Consider the following 17528-nt stretch of genomic DNA (forward strand, 5'->3'; position numbering starts at 1 on the left):
AAATAAAAAACAAGAATGAGAAATAATGCATAATGTTCAGTAGTACAGAACACATATCCTGTTGGATCCAAAGGCACAGGGAAAAGTCTCTCTCAGCACTGAAGGGGGTTCCTTGGTCACCCAATAGAGCAGTTCAAGCTTCTAGCATCTGTGGCTAACTTTGGTCCATCTTCCTTTGTGGCCGTATCTGGGAGGGGCATTATGATACTTTCCCCTCCCAAAGGAATCAAAGTGTTAGCAATCTCTTTGATTTTGAGGTAAATTTAGGGAATTGGAGATTGCCTTAGGAATTAAATATCTCAGGTTCTAGTCTGTGAGATTTAGATTTATTCATTTCAATGTGGTTATCTTAAAAACCTCAATAGGCTTCCAATATATTTGCTTTGGGTTTATTTGGTTGGCTAGAAATCCATCCAAAGATTATATTTATATGTAGCTTTGAAGTGTAGGAATTTCTGTTGCCTCACAGCAAGCTTTTGTACACTAATCACTCTCTAGTTCACAAAGCGATGGCTTTAAACTGAGATAAATTAAAGCCTGGAATATGATTCTGTCCTTTAGCCTGAATCCCAGAGACTTCTTCAGTAGAAATCATTTCTCAAAAATTACTTAGAGATGTTTTTAAGAAACAATGTCTAATCCACTTTCTGAAATAAATTAATTAAATAAGAATTTCAGGGGCTGGCAACAAAGCATAATTATTCTTTAAAAAGCAATAAGCAACCAAAGTTGAAATCACTGTGTTAACCAGAGGTATTGCAAGTGGTTTAAGAGTTTAGATTTATCTTTTACTTATCTCAGAGGATATGTAATTTTTCCTTTGAGAATTCTTCTATGTTTCCACCCCAGAATATCAGATCTTAAATGTGTATTACAGACTATTTTCAACAATGCAAACAATCAAATTATCAATCTTGTAGTCGATTTGGATAGCAGTGACAGGGAGAAATGTCATCTATTATTAAAACCATCCTTTTGTTGGTTCCTTGTGTCCTGAACTTGGGTCTATCTTGAAAAATTTTATTGACGGCCATTAGAATTAATCAACACACTGCCACATGCTGATATTTTTCTAACAAGTTATTTAAGATACTGCTCTTATTTCAAATGTAGAATGTCATAATTTAACCAAATACTGATTTTTTTTCTTTTCAGTTTTCTACCCAAGAATGGTAGTCTTTCAGGAATTCAACTCTACACATTAAGGTGTATCAACACCAGAAATCCAGTCCTGGTATGAGATTTTTAAACAATCCTCTCAGTTGTAAATCAGAAAAATTATTAGTTTGGTGCAAAAGTTATTGCCATTAAAAGTAATGGAAAAAATGCAATTACCTTTGCACCAACCATAAATCTGGTTAACTTATGTAGAAAAGGTTTTTAGTAGATGGATAATTGGTAGTTCACAAAATCTATGAGAATCCTGGGGAGTCGCTGTCAGACAGGCACAAAAGGAGGCAAGGCTCAAGAAGGATCTTGCCCCTGGAACAACCTATGGAATGTGATATTGCTGGTGCCATGACCACTGATTATCTGTGAATTAGGCAACATGTATTTGGGGGGTTTCAATTCTTGTTTCCCTTTCCAGTGGTCCTGGTTATGTCCTCCCTTTAACATTTTCTGATGTCATTGCTCTTCTTTCTCCTTAGGAAAAAAAAATGTGTTTGGGAAAGATCTGCTATAAATAATTAATTGCAGTGATGGTTCTGGGTTACTCTACTTCAGCTGTACCGGTTAAAACATTGAAATACTTTTTCACCAGTTGAGTTAAATAATCACTGTCCAAGCACCGTAACTATCCTACCAGCGCCTAAGCTGCTCCAGATCCCATAACGCCCCACTGCTAAATACATGATGGTTCACTGGTCAGGGATCCTTAGGATCCTGTTCTGAAAAGCATTCCTTTGAATGGATCAGAGCTTAGGCTTTACCAAGGGAAAAATATTTTGAATAACACTCCTGCTCTCACTTGATTGAACTTTTGGCATTAGGGGCTTTATATTAGGTTCATAAATTATCCAGGACAACTCAGACTGTGAGTGCTGGCCCAGGATTTGAAATCTAGCAGTCTCATTCCAGAGGCAAAGCCCTTAAAATTGTTTTGATTTATTTCAGACAAGTTTACCACCAATTAAGTGATTTCCTTCATAATGTTCACAAATGAAGAGGTGGGTGGTGTTGGGGAGAACAGAGAAAGGACTCAGGAAGGGTCCTAGTGACTCTAAATCAGTCCTACTGTGCACATGCACAGTGTCCAAGGCTGACCCTGCCACGACTGGGTATCCTCAGGACAAGCACACATTTGGCAGCTGTTTTAAAATTCTTACTTATTGAGTTCCATGTTTCATATTTAAACATAAAAGAAACAAATCAATAGTAACAAAAATAACCATCAGCTATTGAATCATCTCAGTTTAAACTAGTGGAGTACCTGAAATTAAGACATGAAAATAAAACAAATATACTGTTCCATTATAATGAAATCAATAAATGAAATAAATAGTGTTTTTTTTGTGTCTTTAATTTCTAGAAGTTGGGTGGGGTAGGGAGGGGATCTTCTTGATTCAAATAAAGAATTAAGCAGTGAAGAATAACAATCTCTCTGACAAGTAGAAAAAGTATCCTACTAACAGGATAATTTTCTTCACAGGAGAATAGGTGGGTCCGATAGTTGTTTTAGATTTACTGCCTTCCTTGGTCTGAAAAGAATATTAGCAATAGAGTTAAAGCCCATTAAGTCATAGGAGAAACTTTAAAAATGGCATGTAGAAGCCTTAAGGCAAAATATGTTTACTTCCTAATGTACTGAGCATAGGAGACATGGTGAATTTAAACTTCTAAGACAGAGGAATTATATCCAACCATATAGGCCTCCCTGAGACTTGGGGTGATGAAAGGCATGCATGGAATATAATAAAAGGAGGATGAATCAGGTTTTTCAAAGAAGGATTATGTAAAGCAATCCAAGGTTTTGTGGAAATGGAGGCAACTGAGAGTGAAAATATGCTGAAAAGCATTTGGAAAAATTGAGAGGGATCATCAGAATGTATATTTTTATGCAGGTTAAACATATGCCACTCAAACAGGCACATACTGAAAATGTTTATTATATTTTTTAGTACATATCAACAAACTGGTCCACAAATAGGCTCATGTAGAACTACAGAATTTCTATTTTCTCTGGAAGTCCATTTTCTCTGAAAAAGAGGGCCCTGTATTTGGCAACAAATAGGAATAAAATTGGATGGTTCCAGAAATGGAAAAATGTCTAATTTTTAAAGCTTACCAAAATCTATACATGAATGCTTAATTATCTCCAGAAAATAGATTTATAAGAAAATAAGAAAATATTTCAAATCCATTAATATAACATGAGAATCCTTGCAAAAATGTAGTGTTTGCTGATAACACCGGTATAAACCAGCCCATATTTTAAATATGCTGATATCTAAAAATTTACAGAAAAGTGATGATGTATTAGTCCATTTTCACTGACAAAGATATACCAGAGACTCAGCAATTTACAAAAGAAAGAAGTTTTCTTTCTTTTCTTTCCAAGAACCGTAATTGGACTTATGGTTCCACATGGCTGGGGAGGCCTCATAATCATGACAGACGGCAAGGAGGAGCAAGTCACATCTTATGTGGATGGCAGCAGGCAAAGAGAGAGTTTGTGCAGAGAAACTCTCATTTTTGACAGCATCAGATCTTGTGAGACCCATTCACTATCATGAGAACAGCATGGGAAAGACCCACCCCCATGATTCAGTCATCTCCCACTGGGTCCCTCCCACAACACAAGGGAATTATGGGAGCTAAAAAATGAGATTTGGGTGGGAACAAGAGCCAGACTATATCAGATGATAATAACTTAATAATCAATTTGTGATAACAGCAAAATTAAAGTGATGACCACAATTGCATATATGTGGTTATTTTATCCTGCACTAAAAGGAAGATAATCTACCTGAATTCTGAATACTGTAAATTAAAAAATATATATTTCACTGTATTTCTAGCACCCTCCAAGAAAGATATAATATCTGTTTCTTGTCATGAACTACCTGGCATTAGTAGAGGTAAATTTAGTTTTGTGGCAAAGTTATATTTCATCAATATTTCCCAGCACTTAGGCAAAACATGCTTGAATATCATGTCTTGTACTGATTTCACTCTTACAAAACAAATGATAATTTGGTCTATCAATATTGCCTTATTAGAGGACTGGCTCAAGATGATGGATGAAGCACACTAACTAGGAAAGTGGGTATTCTGAACAAGTGATGCAAACATTTCCAGTCATGGGAGGCTGTTCGTTTCTCCTAATAGTATAAATAATATGATCACTTGCCTAATTCCAGTGTAAATAAACTTTGCAGCTCTGAAAGAAATAGGGCATAAAATAATCCAAATTGTATGGAAAATAAAATATAAGGCCAGAGTGGCTCTAACAAATACAAAGCTGGCACTGTAAAATGAGCAACAGTCAAATAATCAAGAGTCTAGAGACAGGACAAAAATTATATTTTAAAAGCTTGCATCTAAAACCAAAAGGTTAAATAATAGATTTTAAAATACATAATATTTGGGAAATTAGTTATACATGATTTGTTGAGGGAGGGATTAATCCATGAATTATATGAAGAGAAGTTTCAGATGATTTAAATAACTACTTGAAAAAAAAGAAAACAAACTATAACACATTATAAAGAAAACCAAGAAGTCATAAAGAGGGAAGGGGAATGATAGCTCTAAATACTTTAAACGAGGAGGTGGTATTTGAAAATATTACAAAACAGACAATAGATGGGCTGAAGAAATTATTTCCAATATATATAAAAGGAAAACTTTTAATACAACTGACATGATAAAATTAATATGAATTGATTAAAAATGGACAAATGAAAACAAATAGATAAGAGCTATAATAGGTCATAGTAGAATTGGAAATGAAAATATCAAATAAATATATGAGATATTCAACAATAATAAGAAAATGTAAATTAAAATGATATATAAACACAAATATAAAAGTCAATTCCTCTTATTCCTGGTAAATATCTATGCCATGGAAGACTTAACAATGAAGTAAGGAACACAGGCATACATGGTGTTATAAATAACACATGTTTAAGGAACCATCAGCAAAAGCAGCTGATTCTAAGTTAGGCATGTATATTGCAGTGAAAAGAGGTAACATTTTAAGTGAGAATGATTTAAGGGCAATTCTATAGTCCTAAATAACAAATGATAAGGTGTTTGGGAAAAAGTTAATTGCTGTAACTGCATAGATTGTTATATGAAACTATAGACAAACACCCACAAAGAACTGAAGAAGACTGTTGTATCTCATATGTCAAAATGGTCCTAAGGAAGGAATGAGATTGAGGAAAACACATTAAAGGGCTATATTCAAAGCCCCTCAAATATTTCCTCTTCTATACATAGTCATTCATTAGACAGTGGTATCTTTATCTGTTGTATTAGTCATTTCTCATTCTGCTCATAAAGACATACCCGAGCCTGAGTAATTTATAAAAGAATGAGGCTTAATTGACTCACAGTTCTTCAGGGCTGGGGAGACCTCAGGAAACTTACAATTATGGCAGAAGGGGAAGTAAACATGTCCTTCTTCACATGGTGGCAGTAAGGAGAGGTGCTGAGTGAAGGAGGTGGAAAGTCCCTTATAAAACCATCAGATCCTGTGAGAACTCACTCACTATAATGAGGACAGTATGAAGGTAACCACCCCCATGATTCAATTATCTCTGACCCGGTCCCTCCATGACACGTGGGGATTAGGGGAACTATAATTCAAGATGAAATTTGGGTGGAGATACAACCAAACCATATCTTCTGTGTTGCGTTAACCTCTATGAACTTCTAAAATGCATGGGAAATACTGTGTTCTTATGCCTATGATACCACCCCCTCTACTGCTTTTAGAGAGAATGATCATTAGCCTTCCTAATATTCTCAGCAGAGTTAACACAAAGTACCACTGTTTTAAAGATAGCAATACTTTTAATATTTTTATACTTCTATTATACTCAGAAATACTTTATAAAACCTTTATTATAGCATTTTCACATTACTTGGCACATATTAGAAAATGAATACATATTTCTTAAATGAACATTTCAATACATTATATTACATATGGCATATTCCTCAGATATTGTTCCCTTTCCTCTTCTCCAGAGTAGCAGCAAGACTATTATTTTCACTACTAGCAAAAAATATATACCATGCCAATATCACAAGCATACAAGCAGCTATGTATCTGCCTAACATTTCAATTCATCTGTGATTACTGCTTTTGCAACTTTAAAATATTTAATGCAAAAGTTGTACTAATGAAAGTAGAGAGCAGAATGGTGCTCACCTAAGATGACTTATTATCATCTTAAAAGGACTCTATAGTCATATTTGCCTAGTTCAAAGCATATATTTAATTTTATGTTATTGTATTTTGAGTAAAAAAACATTAAGCAAAGTGCTTTTGAGCTGTCAATCTATGCTTAGCAGGCAAAGTGGGGACACAATGTTAAAACAATATCATTTTACTTTAATTCAATTACTTAATTTGGTGCTTTAGAGACTTTACTTAATGGAAATAATGTCTCACCTTGCTTTGCTTTATTTTGGTAGTAATAAAAATAACAGAGACTTTTCTTTGTCCGGAGTGAAAGATAGTGTAAAATACCCATTTTCTTTTAAAAACCAGCAGAAAAAGAGCCATAAAATTTAAAAATTTCTAAAACTTAACCAAATGGATGAGTTTAATTATCTTAAACTTAAAACGATTTGTTAAAAAATAAGAATTTATGTTTTCTTTTTATGTATGGATAATTGCCCTCTAACTAGAAAAATAAAACACGGGTATTTTACAATCTCAACTATTCTGAAAACAAAACACACATCTATGAAGAAGGTAGATGTTTATCATCAAGGCACTGACTGTACAGTTAAAAGCAGATAAAAGAACAGCAATAATTGTGCTAACCTTTCTCACCACTTATTCTTTTATGTGGGGGCAGGGTTGTGTGTGGTAGATTTGAGGAAGGCAGAGAGAGAGAATAAGGGGAGAATGCAAATGTGACAAACCAAATCGTGACAAACAAGATAAAAATGGAAAAGTGTCAGGATAAGATGGTTCATGTTTGGGATTCAAATTTCTGAATTTAAATTGCAGATAGACCTGAATATATGTCAAGTTGAACTATCCTGCCTCTTTTTATTCCCCAATCCCCTCATCTATACATGTATTATGATAAGAACTGAAGCCAATTACTTGATATTTAGCAATGCTTTGTATTGTCAGGAATCTTCTTATTTTATTTCACTAAGCAGTTTGTAATGCTTTAAGGCAATTCTGATTTTAAATAGTCCGTAGTATAGCATGCTCATAAAATATTCAATGTGGATGATTGTTATGCCCTATCAAAAAATTTCCATAAAAATAAGCATGTACCTTATAAATTATTGTTACTATTATTTTATTTTTAAACTAGAAGTTGATTGGACTCTCTTCTCCATTCAGACTGGTCATTTACTCAAGTAAGTGTATTACATATTGTGCTCCCTGGATACTGGCCTTTGGATAGTGTTTTTTTAATTCACTATTTTCTAAATAGCCAATGTGCAATTCAGTCTTTTCACTAATATTCACATTTGTTTTCTCCAATTTTGATTATCTGTCTCTCTTCCATTTATATATTCAAATCTGCTCTGTTTTGAAGCCTAGAAGAAGTCTCATTTCATGAACATTCTCTGACTGTGACTGTTCAGGGTGGTTTTCTCTCTCTCTTCTCAGGCATAGTTCTTAAGATTTTAACCACTCATCTTGGCATTTAACTTTCACTAGTCTATTGCACATCCTATATTGGTCCCTTAGTACTTTTATATTTCTGTCATTTGGTTGTCACTGACTTTTTTTGTGTAAGCCAGACTATTATTCTGCCCAAACCACAATTTCTTTGGGGAAATCAACCATGGTTTATAGTTGTTTTGCAATTCCCAAAGCCTACTCCTGATTACAGACTAGGTGCCTTATAAAAAAAAGTATACTCATGTTGAATAAAATACAATGACTAATAATAATTTAGGGCATATGTCTACTTTCGAATCCTGATCTTTATTTCTCTAGTAAGGAATTAAGATGACTTGGTCACATCTTATCTAATTGGCAGCACAGAGGGACTGTTTCTGGAGGAACAATATTACCAAAAGAGCAAGAAACATTACCTAGTCACAGTATGACCTGTGTTTGAGTCCAGTCAGAGCAAACTGTTTCTCTCGCTTTCTCCTAAATAGGGGACTGTTGTCTCCCTGCTTACTGGAACATCCACTTAGTAATATTCTACTCTCTGTAGAGCTAACATGCCTAAAAATAATCTCTTGATCCCAGTCACAAATTACTCCACTTTCAATCTTTTAGATTCCAGTAAATGACATGCTCATATTTATAATTCCTCTGTCCTAAGCCTTAGGAGTCATCACACAGTCCTAACATCAAAAACCTCTAAATAAATCTTCAAAATGTTAAGCAGAACCACTTGAAATTCTCTTTTTATAAATAAAAAATAGTTAAATGCTAGCCATGTCATGGTTTACCCTGATGCATCTAGAATCAGACTTCCCATTACCTTCGATATTCCCAAGCTAGTCCCAGACATCATCATCTCTTAGAAAAAAATATTAACTGCTTTATTGGGATAGAATTCACGTACAACACTGTTTACCCATTTGGAAGTGAACAATTTATTGTTTTTCATTATATTCACAGAGTTGGGCAATCATCACTGGAATCTAATTTGGAATATTTTTGTCACCCCCAAAAGAAACACATATAATTTACTGGTCACTCTTCATTCCTCTCCACCCTCTTCCTTATGCCTAGCAACCACTAATCTACTTTCCGCTACAGATTTGTCTATTCTGTGCATTTCATATCAATGAAATCATACAATATGTGATCTTTTGTTTCTAGCTTCTTTCACTTAGCAAAAAGTTTTCAAGGTTATCTAGGTTATTTCATGTATCAGAATTTCATTCCTTTTTATTGCTCAATATTCAAGAATATGTATATACCACTTTAATTTATCCCTTCATTGGTTAATGAACTTTTTAGTTGTTTCTGCCTTTTGGCTATTATAAATAATGCTCGTACAAACTTTAATTCATGTACAAGATTTTGCATTTACATATATTTTCATTTCTCTTGGATATAGACCTAAGAGTAGAAATTCTCAGTAATAGAGTAAATATATGTTGAACTTATTGGGAAACTGTCACGTTGTTTTCAAAGTGGCTGTACCACTTCACATTTCCATAAGCTATGTATGAGAGCACCATTTTTTTCACATCTTTGATAACACTTATTATTGTCTATATTTTATATTTTTTCACCATAGCAGGTATGAAATCTTATCTCACTGCTGTTCTGATTTTCATCTTCCTAATAACTAGTGATAGTGAGTACCTTTTTCTGTGCTTATCAGCCATTCTTCTTTGGAGAAAGGCCTATTCCAGCCCTTCATTAATTTTTAATTACACGGTTGTGGTTCTTTTTACATGCTGGGTATAAAGTCTTTGTCAAAGAAATTATCTGCAATTTTCTTACGTTCTGTGGATTCACATCACTTTCTTGACAGTGCCATTTGCAGCACAAAAGTTTTTGATCTTTATGGAGGCCAAATTATTTTATTTCATTTCATTTTTTGGTTGGGCTTTTCTGTCTCAAAAGGGTTTGCTTCACCCAAGGTCACGAAGATTTACTTCTAAATTTTCTTCTAAGAGTTCTACAGTTTTAGTTCTTACAGTTAAGTCTATAATCTCTATGACCCATTTAGAGTTAATTTTTGTGCAAAGTGTGGATCCAACTTCAGTCTTCCATTATCCCATTATCCCAGCATCGTTTGTTGAAAAGATTATTCTTTCCCCCATTGAATTATCTCAGCAACATGTCAAAAAAAATCAACTAGCCATAAAAATAAGGTTTTATTGCTGGACATTCAATTATATTCCATTGTTACATATGTCTACCCTTTTTTTTTTGCCAATACCATACACCTTTGTAGTAAGTTTTAAAATTGGGAAATGTAGGTCTGTCTGCTTTGTTTTCTTTCAAGATTATTCTGGCAACTTTGAAACTCTTGTGTTTCCATACGAATTTTAGTATTAGCCTGTGGCTTTCTGAAAATAATCAAGCTGGGGTTTTTATAGGGACTGCATTGAATCTGTGGGTCAATTTGGGATCTGCCATCATTATCTTTTACATGGACTTTTTAATGCCCTCCCAAATGATCTCACTTCAGTCCTTGTCCCCCAAATCTCTTTTGCATATAGAACCCAAGTGATTATTTGAAAACTTAAGTCAGATCATCTCATCATCTCACTCCTCTGCTTACAAATCTCCAATGCCTTTCTGTTTCATTCAGAATTAAATCTAAAGTCCTTACCAAGGTTCTATGGTCTTACATTTACTTTTCCCCTGCTATTACTCTGATTCCATCTTTTACAATGGCCCCTTTCACTCACTCATCTCAACTACACCTAACTTATCATCAATCATCCCATGCATGATCCACTTCAGATAATGTTATACTCTCTTTGTTCACTCTACCTATCTTGTTCTATCTATAGACCTTTCACTTCTTTCAGGTCTCAGGTATAATGTCATATTATTGGACCCATGATCTTATACCTAGAGCCACGCCCATTTAGTAGTCCTTAGTAAGTGGAAAAAACCATACATTTACTTAATACCTACTGTGTGTCTGATACAATGTTAAGTACTCTAAAAGTGTTTGTTAATCCTTCAGAGATAAATAATTAAGGCTTCATGCAGTTTAATTTTTCTATCATTCCTACATGGAGGAAATATAAAGTGAACATTCAAACTGAGATCTGCCTTGATCCCCTAATTTAAAAGATCATTTCTCCATCAACTTTAATTTCTGATCTTTTTCTTCAGAGCACTTACCACTGCCTAATGTATCATATATACCATATAATATTATATATATTTTCTAAGTATAATCTTCTTCCAATATAATGTAAGTTTCATGAAAACAAGAATTTGGTTATGTTCAGTATTTTATTCTCAGTTCTTAGAAGAGTGCCTGTCACTTTTGAAATATTCAATAAATGTCTGTTAAAAGATTAAGTATATATCTTAAAATATCTAATGGCTACAGATAAAATGGCCAAATTTAGTCAAATTATCCATTAGATAATGGTACATGCAAATAACACATAACTAAAACTTTTCTTATCCTTTTATGTTCAATATTTCATATTATTCAATCAGTATGTGTACTATAAAGGACATGCCAAATGATTTTGGAGGCAGACTAACATAACTCATTCTTAATTGAATGACCCTTTTTAAAATCTTATTTTCAACAAGTCAAAAATACTAATGTCTTGTAATCATTACCAGTCCTGGCAAGCAATAAAATTTAGATAGCCATGATCTAAAATCAGATAATCACTGACATCTTATAAATAGCATTTTAAACTAAAAAGCCAAAAAGGATTTAACTTGTTCACAATTCTATTTTTAACTCTGCGTGATGTGGAACGTGCCGCTGGACAAGTCATTTATCTTTTCTAACCTTAGGTTGTGTTTCCTTAAAACAAAGCTAATACAACTTGTTGCTATGTATAGTTTCTTGTGCATTTGGCAGTGTTGAGAAAGGTGACATAATTCTAAACACAGGTTCATTTTTTTCTTGAGAATTGCCACTCCAATGAAAACAATTCCTGTGGGGGAAAGCTTTCAATGCTAGTAGAAAGAAACACATTAATAGTATAAGAATGAAAACTAACAGATATGTAAATGCGTGGGCAGCAGTATGTTAAAGTGGACATGATTGGAAAGCGGAAAGACCTCAATTTTAACATTGACTCTATATTTCCTCCATGTGGGAATGATAGTAAAATTAAACTGCGTAAAGCCTTAGTTCTTTATCTGTAAAATAATAAACATTTTTAGAGCACCTAATACTGTGTCAGACACATGGTAGGTATTGAATAAATGTATGGTTTTTCCCCTTACTAAGGACTATCAAATGGGCACGGCAACAGGTATAAGATGATGGGTCTAATGAAAAGATACGCTGAAACTATGTTACAATATGAAGCATGCGTTATAAATTCTGAAATTAGTAGCATTTCCATTGTTATTTTTTAAATTAACTGATATTCTCCATAATATAATTACATCAAGGAAATGAAGACTTTATTACAAAATGGAATATTTTTAAAAGATGAAAAAAGCACAAGGTCTTTGAAGGTCTCAGATAAATTTAGAACCAAGACAGCTATTAAATATCTTTTTGCCCTTTACATATTCTTTACAGATTATTTTTAAATCCCAAAGACATATGTAGTCCTCAATCCAAACCCTGACAATCAAAAATGACAACCTGAGGAGTATGTTTCCACCCTTTTGTGCATGGTCATATAAACATTCACATATAACTTTTAATTTTTTGTTTACAACTACTTTATGTATATATGGAAACACTTGGAAAAAAACCTTCATATCAACAGAGGTGAATCTAACAATGATAACTATATTTTAGTATCCAAACCAAGAAAAACAGCTAATAAAAATTGTGTTTGAAAGGAAATTCTAAACTAGGACTTTCCCAGGGAATCCAGGACATGTAGTCACAATAGACCAAACCCATTGCTGGTAGTTTGATAGTTTTCCAGAATGCAATTATTCCATTATTTAGTCAATATTTTCTTAACTGATGTTCACTGAGGTTGTTTCTAGATCTAGGCCACTTCAAAAGGCAAACAAAAGAAGTTATGAAATAAATACTCATTTTTTGGTAATTATTTTCCTACAGAATAGAACCCTAAAATTACATTGCTGAGTCAGAGGAGTTATGCTTTAAAATAAAAAAATAATATTGTCAGAGCTTATTCTAAAAAGAATGTAACACTTTACACCCCCTCTAATGACATTTAAGAGTGATCATTTGTCCACAAGGAAAATCCTATAATTATATGGATTGATTTGATCCTTTCTTCTAATCAAATTATGTTTTTTGTAGTAATATTATGTTTCTTGCTGATATTTTAAATTGGTAATTATTTTTTCTAAATTGTTGGTATTCATTATTTCATATGAATACAAAATCATCTTACCTATTTTGTATCTAACTAGTTAGCTGGAAGTCCATAGGAAGTGCCAAAATGCTGAACAAAGCCGTATTAAATTCCACGAACATTTTGGAAAAGGTGACATTTCGTTAATCAAAGGATAAATTATATGTCTATATTTATTTGTTTTATATTATTTAATACAGTTTTTATAGTTGTTTCAATATAGACTGACTGTGGTTGAGTCACTCTTCTACTTATTTTTTAAAATGGTATATTATCATGATAAGAACACTTAACATGAGATGTACCCTCAACACAAATTTTTAAGTATACAACACAATATTGATGACTATAGGTAGAATGTTGTACAGCAGATCTATAGAACTTATTCATCTTGTATAACTGAAACTTTATGCCCATGGATTAGTAGGTTCCCATTTCCCATGCCTCAACCCCTTGTAACCACCATTCCACTTTTGAATTCTATAAATTTGACCATTTTAGATACATCGTATGAGTGGTCAGGTTTGGGTATTCTGTGACAGGCTTATTTCATGTAGCATAATGTTCTAAGGCTCATCTATCCTATTACACATTGCAGAATTTCTTTTTTAAGGCTGAACAGCATTCCATTTTATGTACATATTTTAATTCATTTATCTGTAAATCATTTCCCAGATATTAGCTATTATGCATAATGCTGGAATTAACATGGTACTGCTAATATCTTTTTGAGATCCCAATTTAAATTTCTGTAGAAAATATCTACAAGTGGGACGCTAGATCAAATGGTCTACTGTTAATTGTTTAAGGGACGTCCATACTGTTTTCCATAGTGGCTACATCAATTTGTGCTCCCAACAACAGGGTGCAAAATGTCCAGTTTCTCCACATCCTTGTCAACACTTTTCTTTTGTGTTTTTTAAATACAAGCAATGCTAATAGGTATGAGGTAATATTTCATTGTGGTTTTGATTTGCATTTTCCTGATGATTAGTGGCATTGGACATTTTAAAAATACACGTGTTGGCCATTTGTATGTCTTTCTAGAGAAATGTATATTCAAGTCTTTATCCTATTTTTAAATTGGGTTATTATTTTTAGCTATTGAATTGGAATATTGTCTTATATATTTTGGAGATTAACCCTTTATCAGATGCACAGTTTCCAATATTTTCTCCCATTCTATAGGTTGCCTTTGCACTGGTGATTGGTTCCTTTGCTGTGCAAATGTTTTCTAGTTTGATGTAGTCCCACTGATTTATTTTTGTTTTTGTTGCCTGTGGTTTTGGTGTCACATCCATGAAGTCATTGCCAAGACAAATGTGAAAATATTTTCCTGTATGTATTCTTCTAAGAGTTTTACATTACAATTCTTGCATTTATGTCTTTAGTCTATTTTTAGTTGATTATTAAGTACAGTGCAAGATAAGGGTCCAATTTTATTCTTGAATGTGGATATCCAATTTTTCAATGCTATTTTTGTAGAGATTAAATTAGTAAAACAACTCCATTTACAACAGCACTAAAAAAAAAATACTTAGAGTAAACATAGCTAAGAAGGTAAAAGACTTGTTTACTGAAAACTACAAAACACCAAATAAAGAAATTAAAGAACACAAACAAATGAAAAGACATCTCATGTTCACAGATTGGAAGACAATATTATAAAAATGTCTCTATTACCCAATGAGACCTACAGATTCAATAAAATTTCTATAAAAATCCCCAAGGTTTTTTTTTCAGAAATAGACAAAACAATTTTATATTTCATATGGAACTATAAAAGATTACAAATAACCAAATCAATCTGGAGAAAGAAGGATGAAGTTGGAAACATCATTACACCTGCTTTCAAAATACCTTACAAAGCTACAGTAATCAAAACAGTATGGTATTGCATAAAGGCAATCATATAGAGTAATAGAACACAATACAAAATACAGAAATAAATCCATGTATATATGATTAACTGATATTCAACAAAGGTGCCATGAACACTCTTATTTTCAACTATTATCATTTTCATTTCTAACTGTATATACTATTTCTATATACATTTCTAATTGTAATTAGATATACATTTCTAACTGTAATACTATTTAGCTAGAGAAGCTATTACATTTTGCATTTCTATCTTGACATTTGACATTTTAATATTAAAATATTAGTACAAGTTAATAAATTATATTAATCATTTAGCTAGTAATTATATAAATATTCTTGTTTGTGTATGTAATTATAATAAGCAAACACAGATATTTGGTTCCTTTTTCTAAGTTTATCCTTACTAGTTTGTATTATTGTCTTGCATTATCTAAAATCTCCCAAGTGGTACTAGCGGATGAGGTCAGACATTTTTGTCCTAATCTAGATTTTACCACTTAGTAGATGTTTATAATTTGTTTCTGGTAAATCATTTGGTCACATTTAAGTATTTTTTGTGTATTTTCTTTTTACTCAGAATTTTTCTGAGGATTTGCCACTAAGCTCTAGATAATGTATTACACCTGTGTTTCTATAATTCTACTTCACCTTCTTTATTTTGTTTTTTAGAAATTATTTCATTCTTTATACATAAAACAGATTCAATCAATGTAATTTTACAAATATTATAAATGTGCTTTTTAAAAAAAACTTTGCTAGTATTCTGATAGTGCAATAATGTTTCATTATTAATTTAATTTGCACTTTTATGACCATTATATTATTTACTAATGTTTCCCTTTTATTTTTTCATCAAAAATGAATGCAATTCTCTAGTCATCAAGATCTCTTTCTCATGGATATTTTTACGTAAATTAAACATACAAATATCAACACTTAGTATTGCATATGAGCCAGAATAGTTGGGTTCCAAGATGTGCTCTAATAGTGGTTAGACATGTGTCCTCAAGTAAATTATTTCTTCTTTCTAAGATTCTGATTTTTAATCTATAAAATAAGAAGCTTAAGTAAGAGCATGGGATTTGGACAGAACTGGGTCTGAATTCTGGCTCCAACACTTACAAATTTCTATGTATTTGTGCAAGTTACTTATGCTTTATAAGCTTTTGTTGCCTTACCTATAAAATGGGTTTAATAAACTTAACTAAAATTTTCATTAAGATGAAATGAAATGATGCAGAAAGACACTTTAATATAGTAAATAATCACTGCTTTAGCTATTAAATTAAGGTAAAGATTTCTATGAAAGTACCCAAATATAGAACTCTATGAATACATATGTCCAATGTGTTCTAAGCATGTTACTATGTGGTTTCACATCTGTCAGGATATTTTTTGAAGATAATTATTTTTAGGCCAGCTTTTACTGTCCAAAAAGTTAGTATGTGTCATGGGCTGAATGATTGTGTCCCTCAAAAATTCATAGGTTGAAATCCTAACCTCCAATGTGACGGTATTAGTAGGTTTCTTTTGGCAAGTAATTGGGTGCTGAGGATCGAGCTCTCACAAATTAGTACCCTTATAAGAGCTTGCTCTCTATTCTCAGCCATGTGAGAATACAAGAAGAAGACAGCTATTTTTGCAAACCAGGGATGTACCCTCACTAGACACCAGATCAGCCAGGGACTTGATCTTGGACTTCTTACCCTCCAAAACTATGGGAAAATAAACGTTTATTGTTTAAGCCACCCAGCCCATGGTAATGCACTGAAGCAATGTGAACTGAGAGCTCATCTAAACTATATTTCCTTTATAGTCACAATCTACAGTAAGTGATAGAACACGCTGCTGAATCTTTGAACTAAAAAGTTCATCTCTGGTTTTATTTGATGTTATAATCCTTCATATTGCATAATTTTTAAATTTGCTAATCAACATAATTAAATATTAGCCTATTAAATTTTTAGCACAGAAAGTACAATTCTTCCTGCAAGAAATCTATTTCTCTTTTATCAACATAGTCTGAGTAAATCCAAGGCCTGAAAAAACACAGACATAGGATCTTGAATATATTTTCCAAAAGCATATCAGGAAAGTATTTAGTGACAGAATTCAGTGTTCCTTTGCAAGAGAAATTGAAAACTTCAACTCAAATTTAACTTCTCATATAAGGTAACTATAAGTAATTTTTGAGGATTTCATTTATGCAGACATTTTAAAAATAATAGACGAAAGTTTTGTCTTGCAAGACATAATGAATTTCATTCATCTCTTTGAAGCTTTGGAATAGTTTCTACACCAATATTCCAATCTAATAACTTTGATTCAGTTCCTATGATAGCCTAAGAAAATAGAATCTGTGTGATACTTAAACTATATATAAAAACTTACACGGAATGCTATGCTTTTGGAAAAGATGGTCATTGTAAACTTTCTCAGTAAATTCACTGATATGTTTATCTACAGATATTTCTAAGCCTTGTTCTATTAACTCTTGGTGGGCATTTATCTAATAT

At 32.6% G+C, this 17528-nt stretch overlaps 1 protein-coding gene across 2 annotated transcripts in view; it reads right to left on the reverse strand.

The window, feature by feature from the left end:
• The window catches only part of CNBD1 (cyclic nucleotide binding domain containing 1), a 617967-nt gene that overhangs the window by 80353 nt on the left and 520086 nt on the right, over positions 1–17528 (reverse strand). Inside the window, exon 11 of one of the 2 annotated variants that reach the window (XM_011937079.1) lies at positions 12567–12800. The exons of the other annotated variant lie outside the window; for it this stretch is intronic. Coding sequence (XP_011792469.1) covers positions 12793–12800 — 8 coding nt within the window. The 3' untranslated portion in view covers positions 12567–12792. Of the gene's footprint in view, positions 1–12566; positions 12801–17528 lie in introns of those variants that run through there. 2 annotated transcript variants of the gene reach the window in all.

Source organism: Colobus angolensis, unplaced genomic scaffold (assembly GCF_000951035.1).
Source record: "Colobus angolensis palliatus isolate OR3802 unplaced genomic scaffold, Cang.pa_1.0 Scaffold16, whole genome shotgun sequence".
NCBI lineage: Eukaryota > Metazoa > Chordata > Mammalia > Primates > Cercopithecidae > Colobus > Colobus angolensis.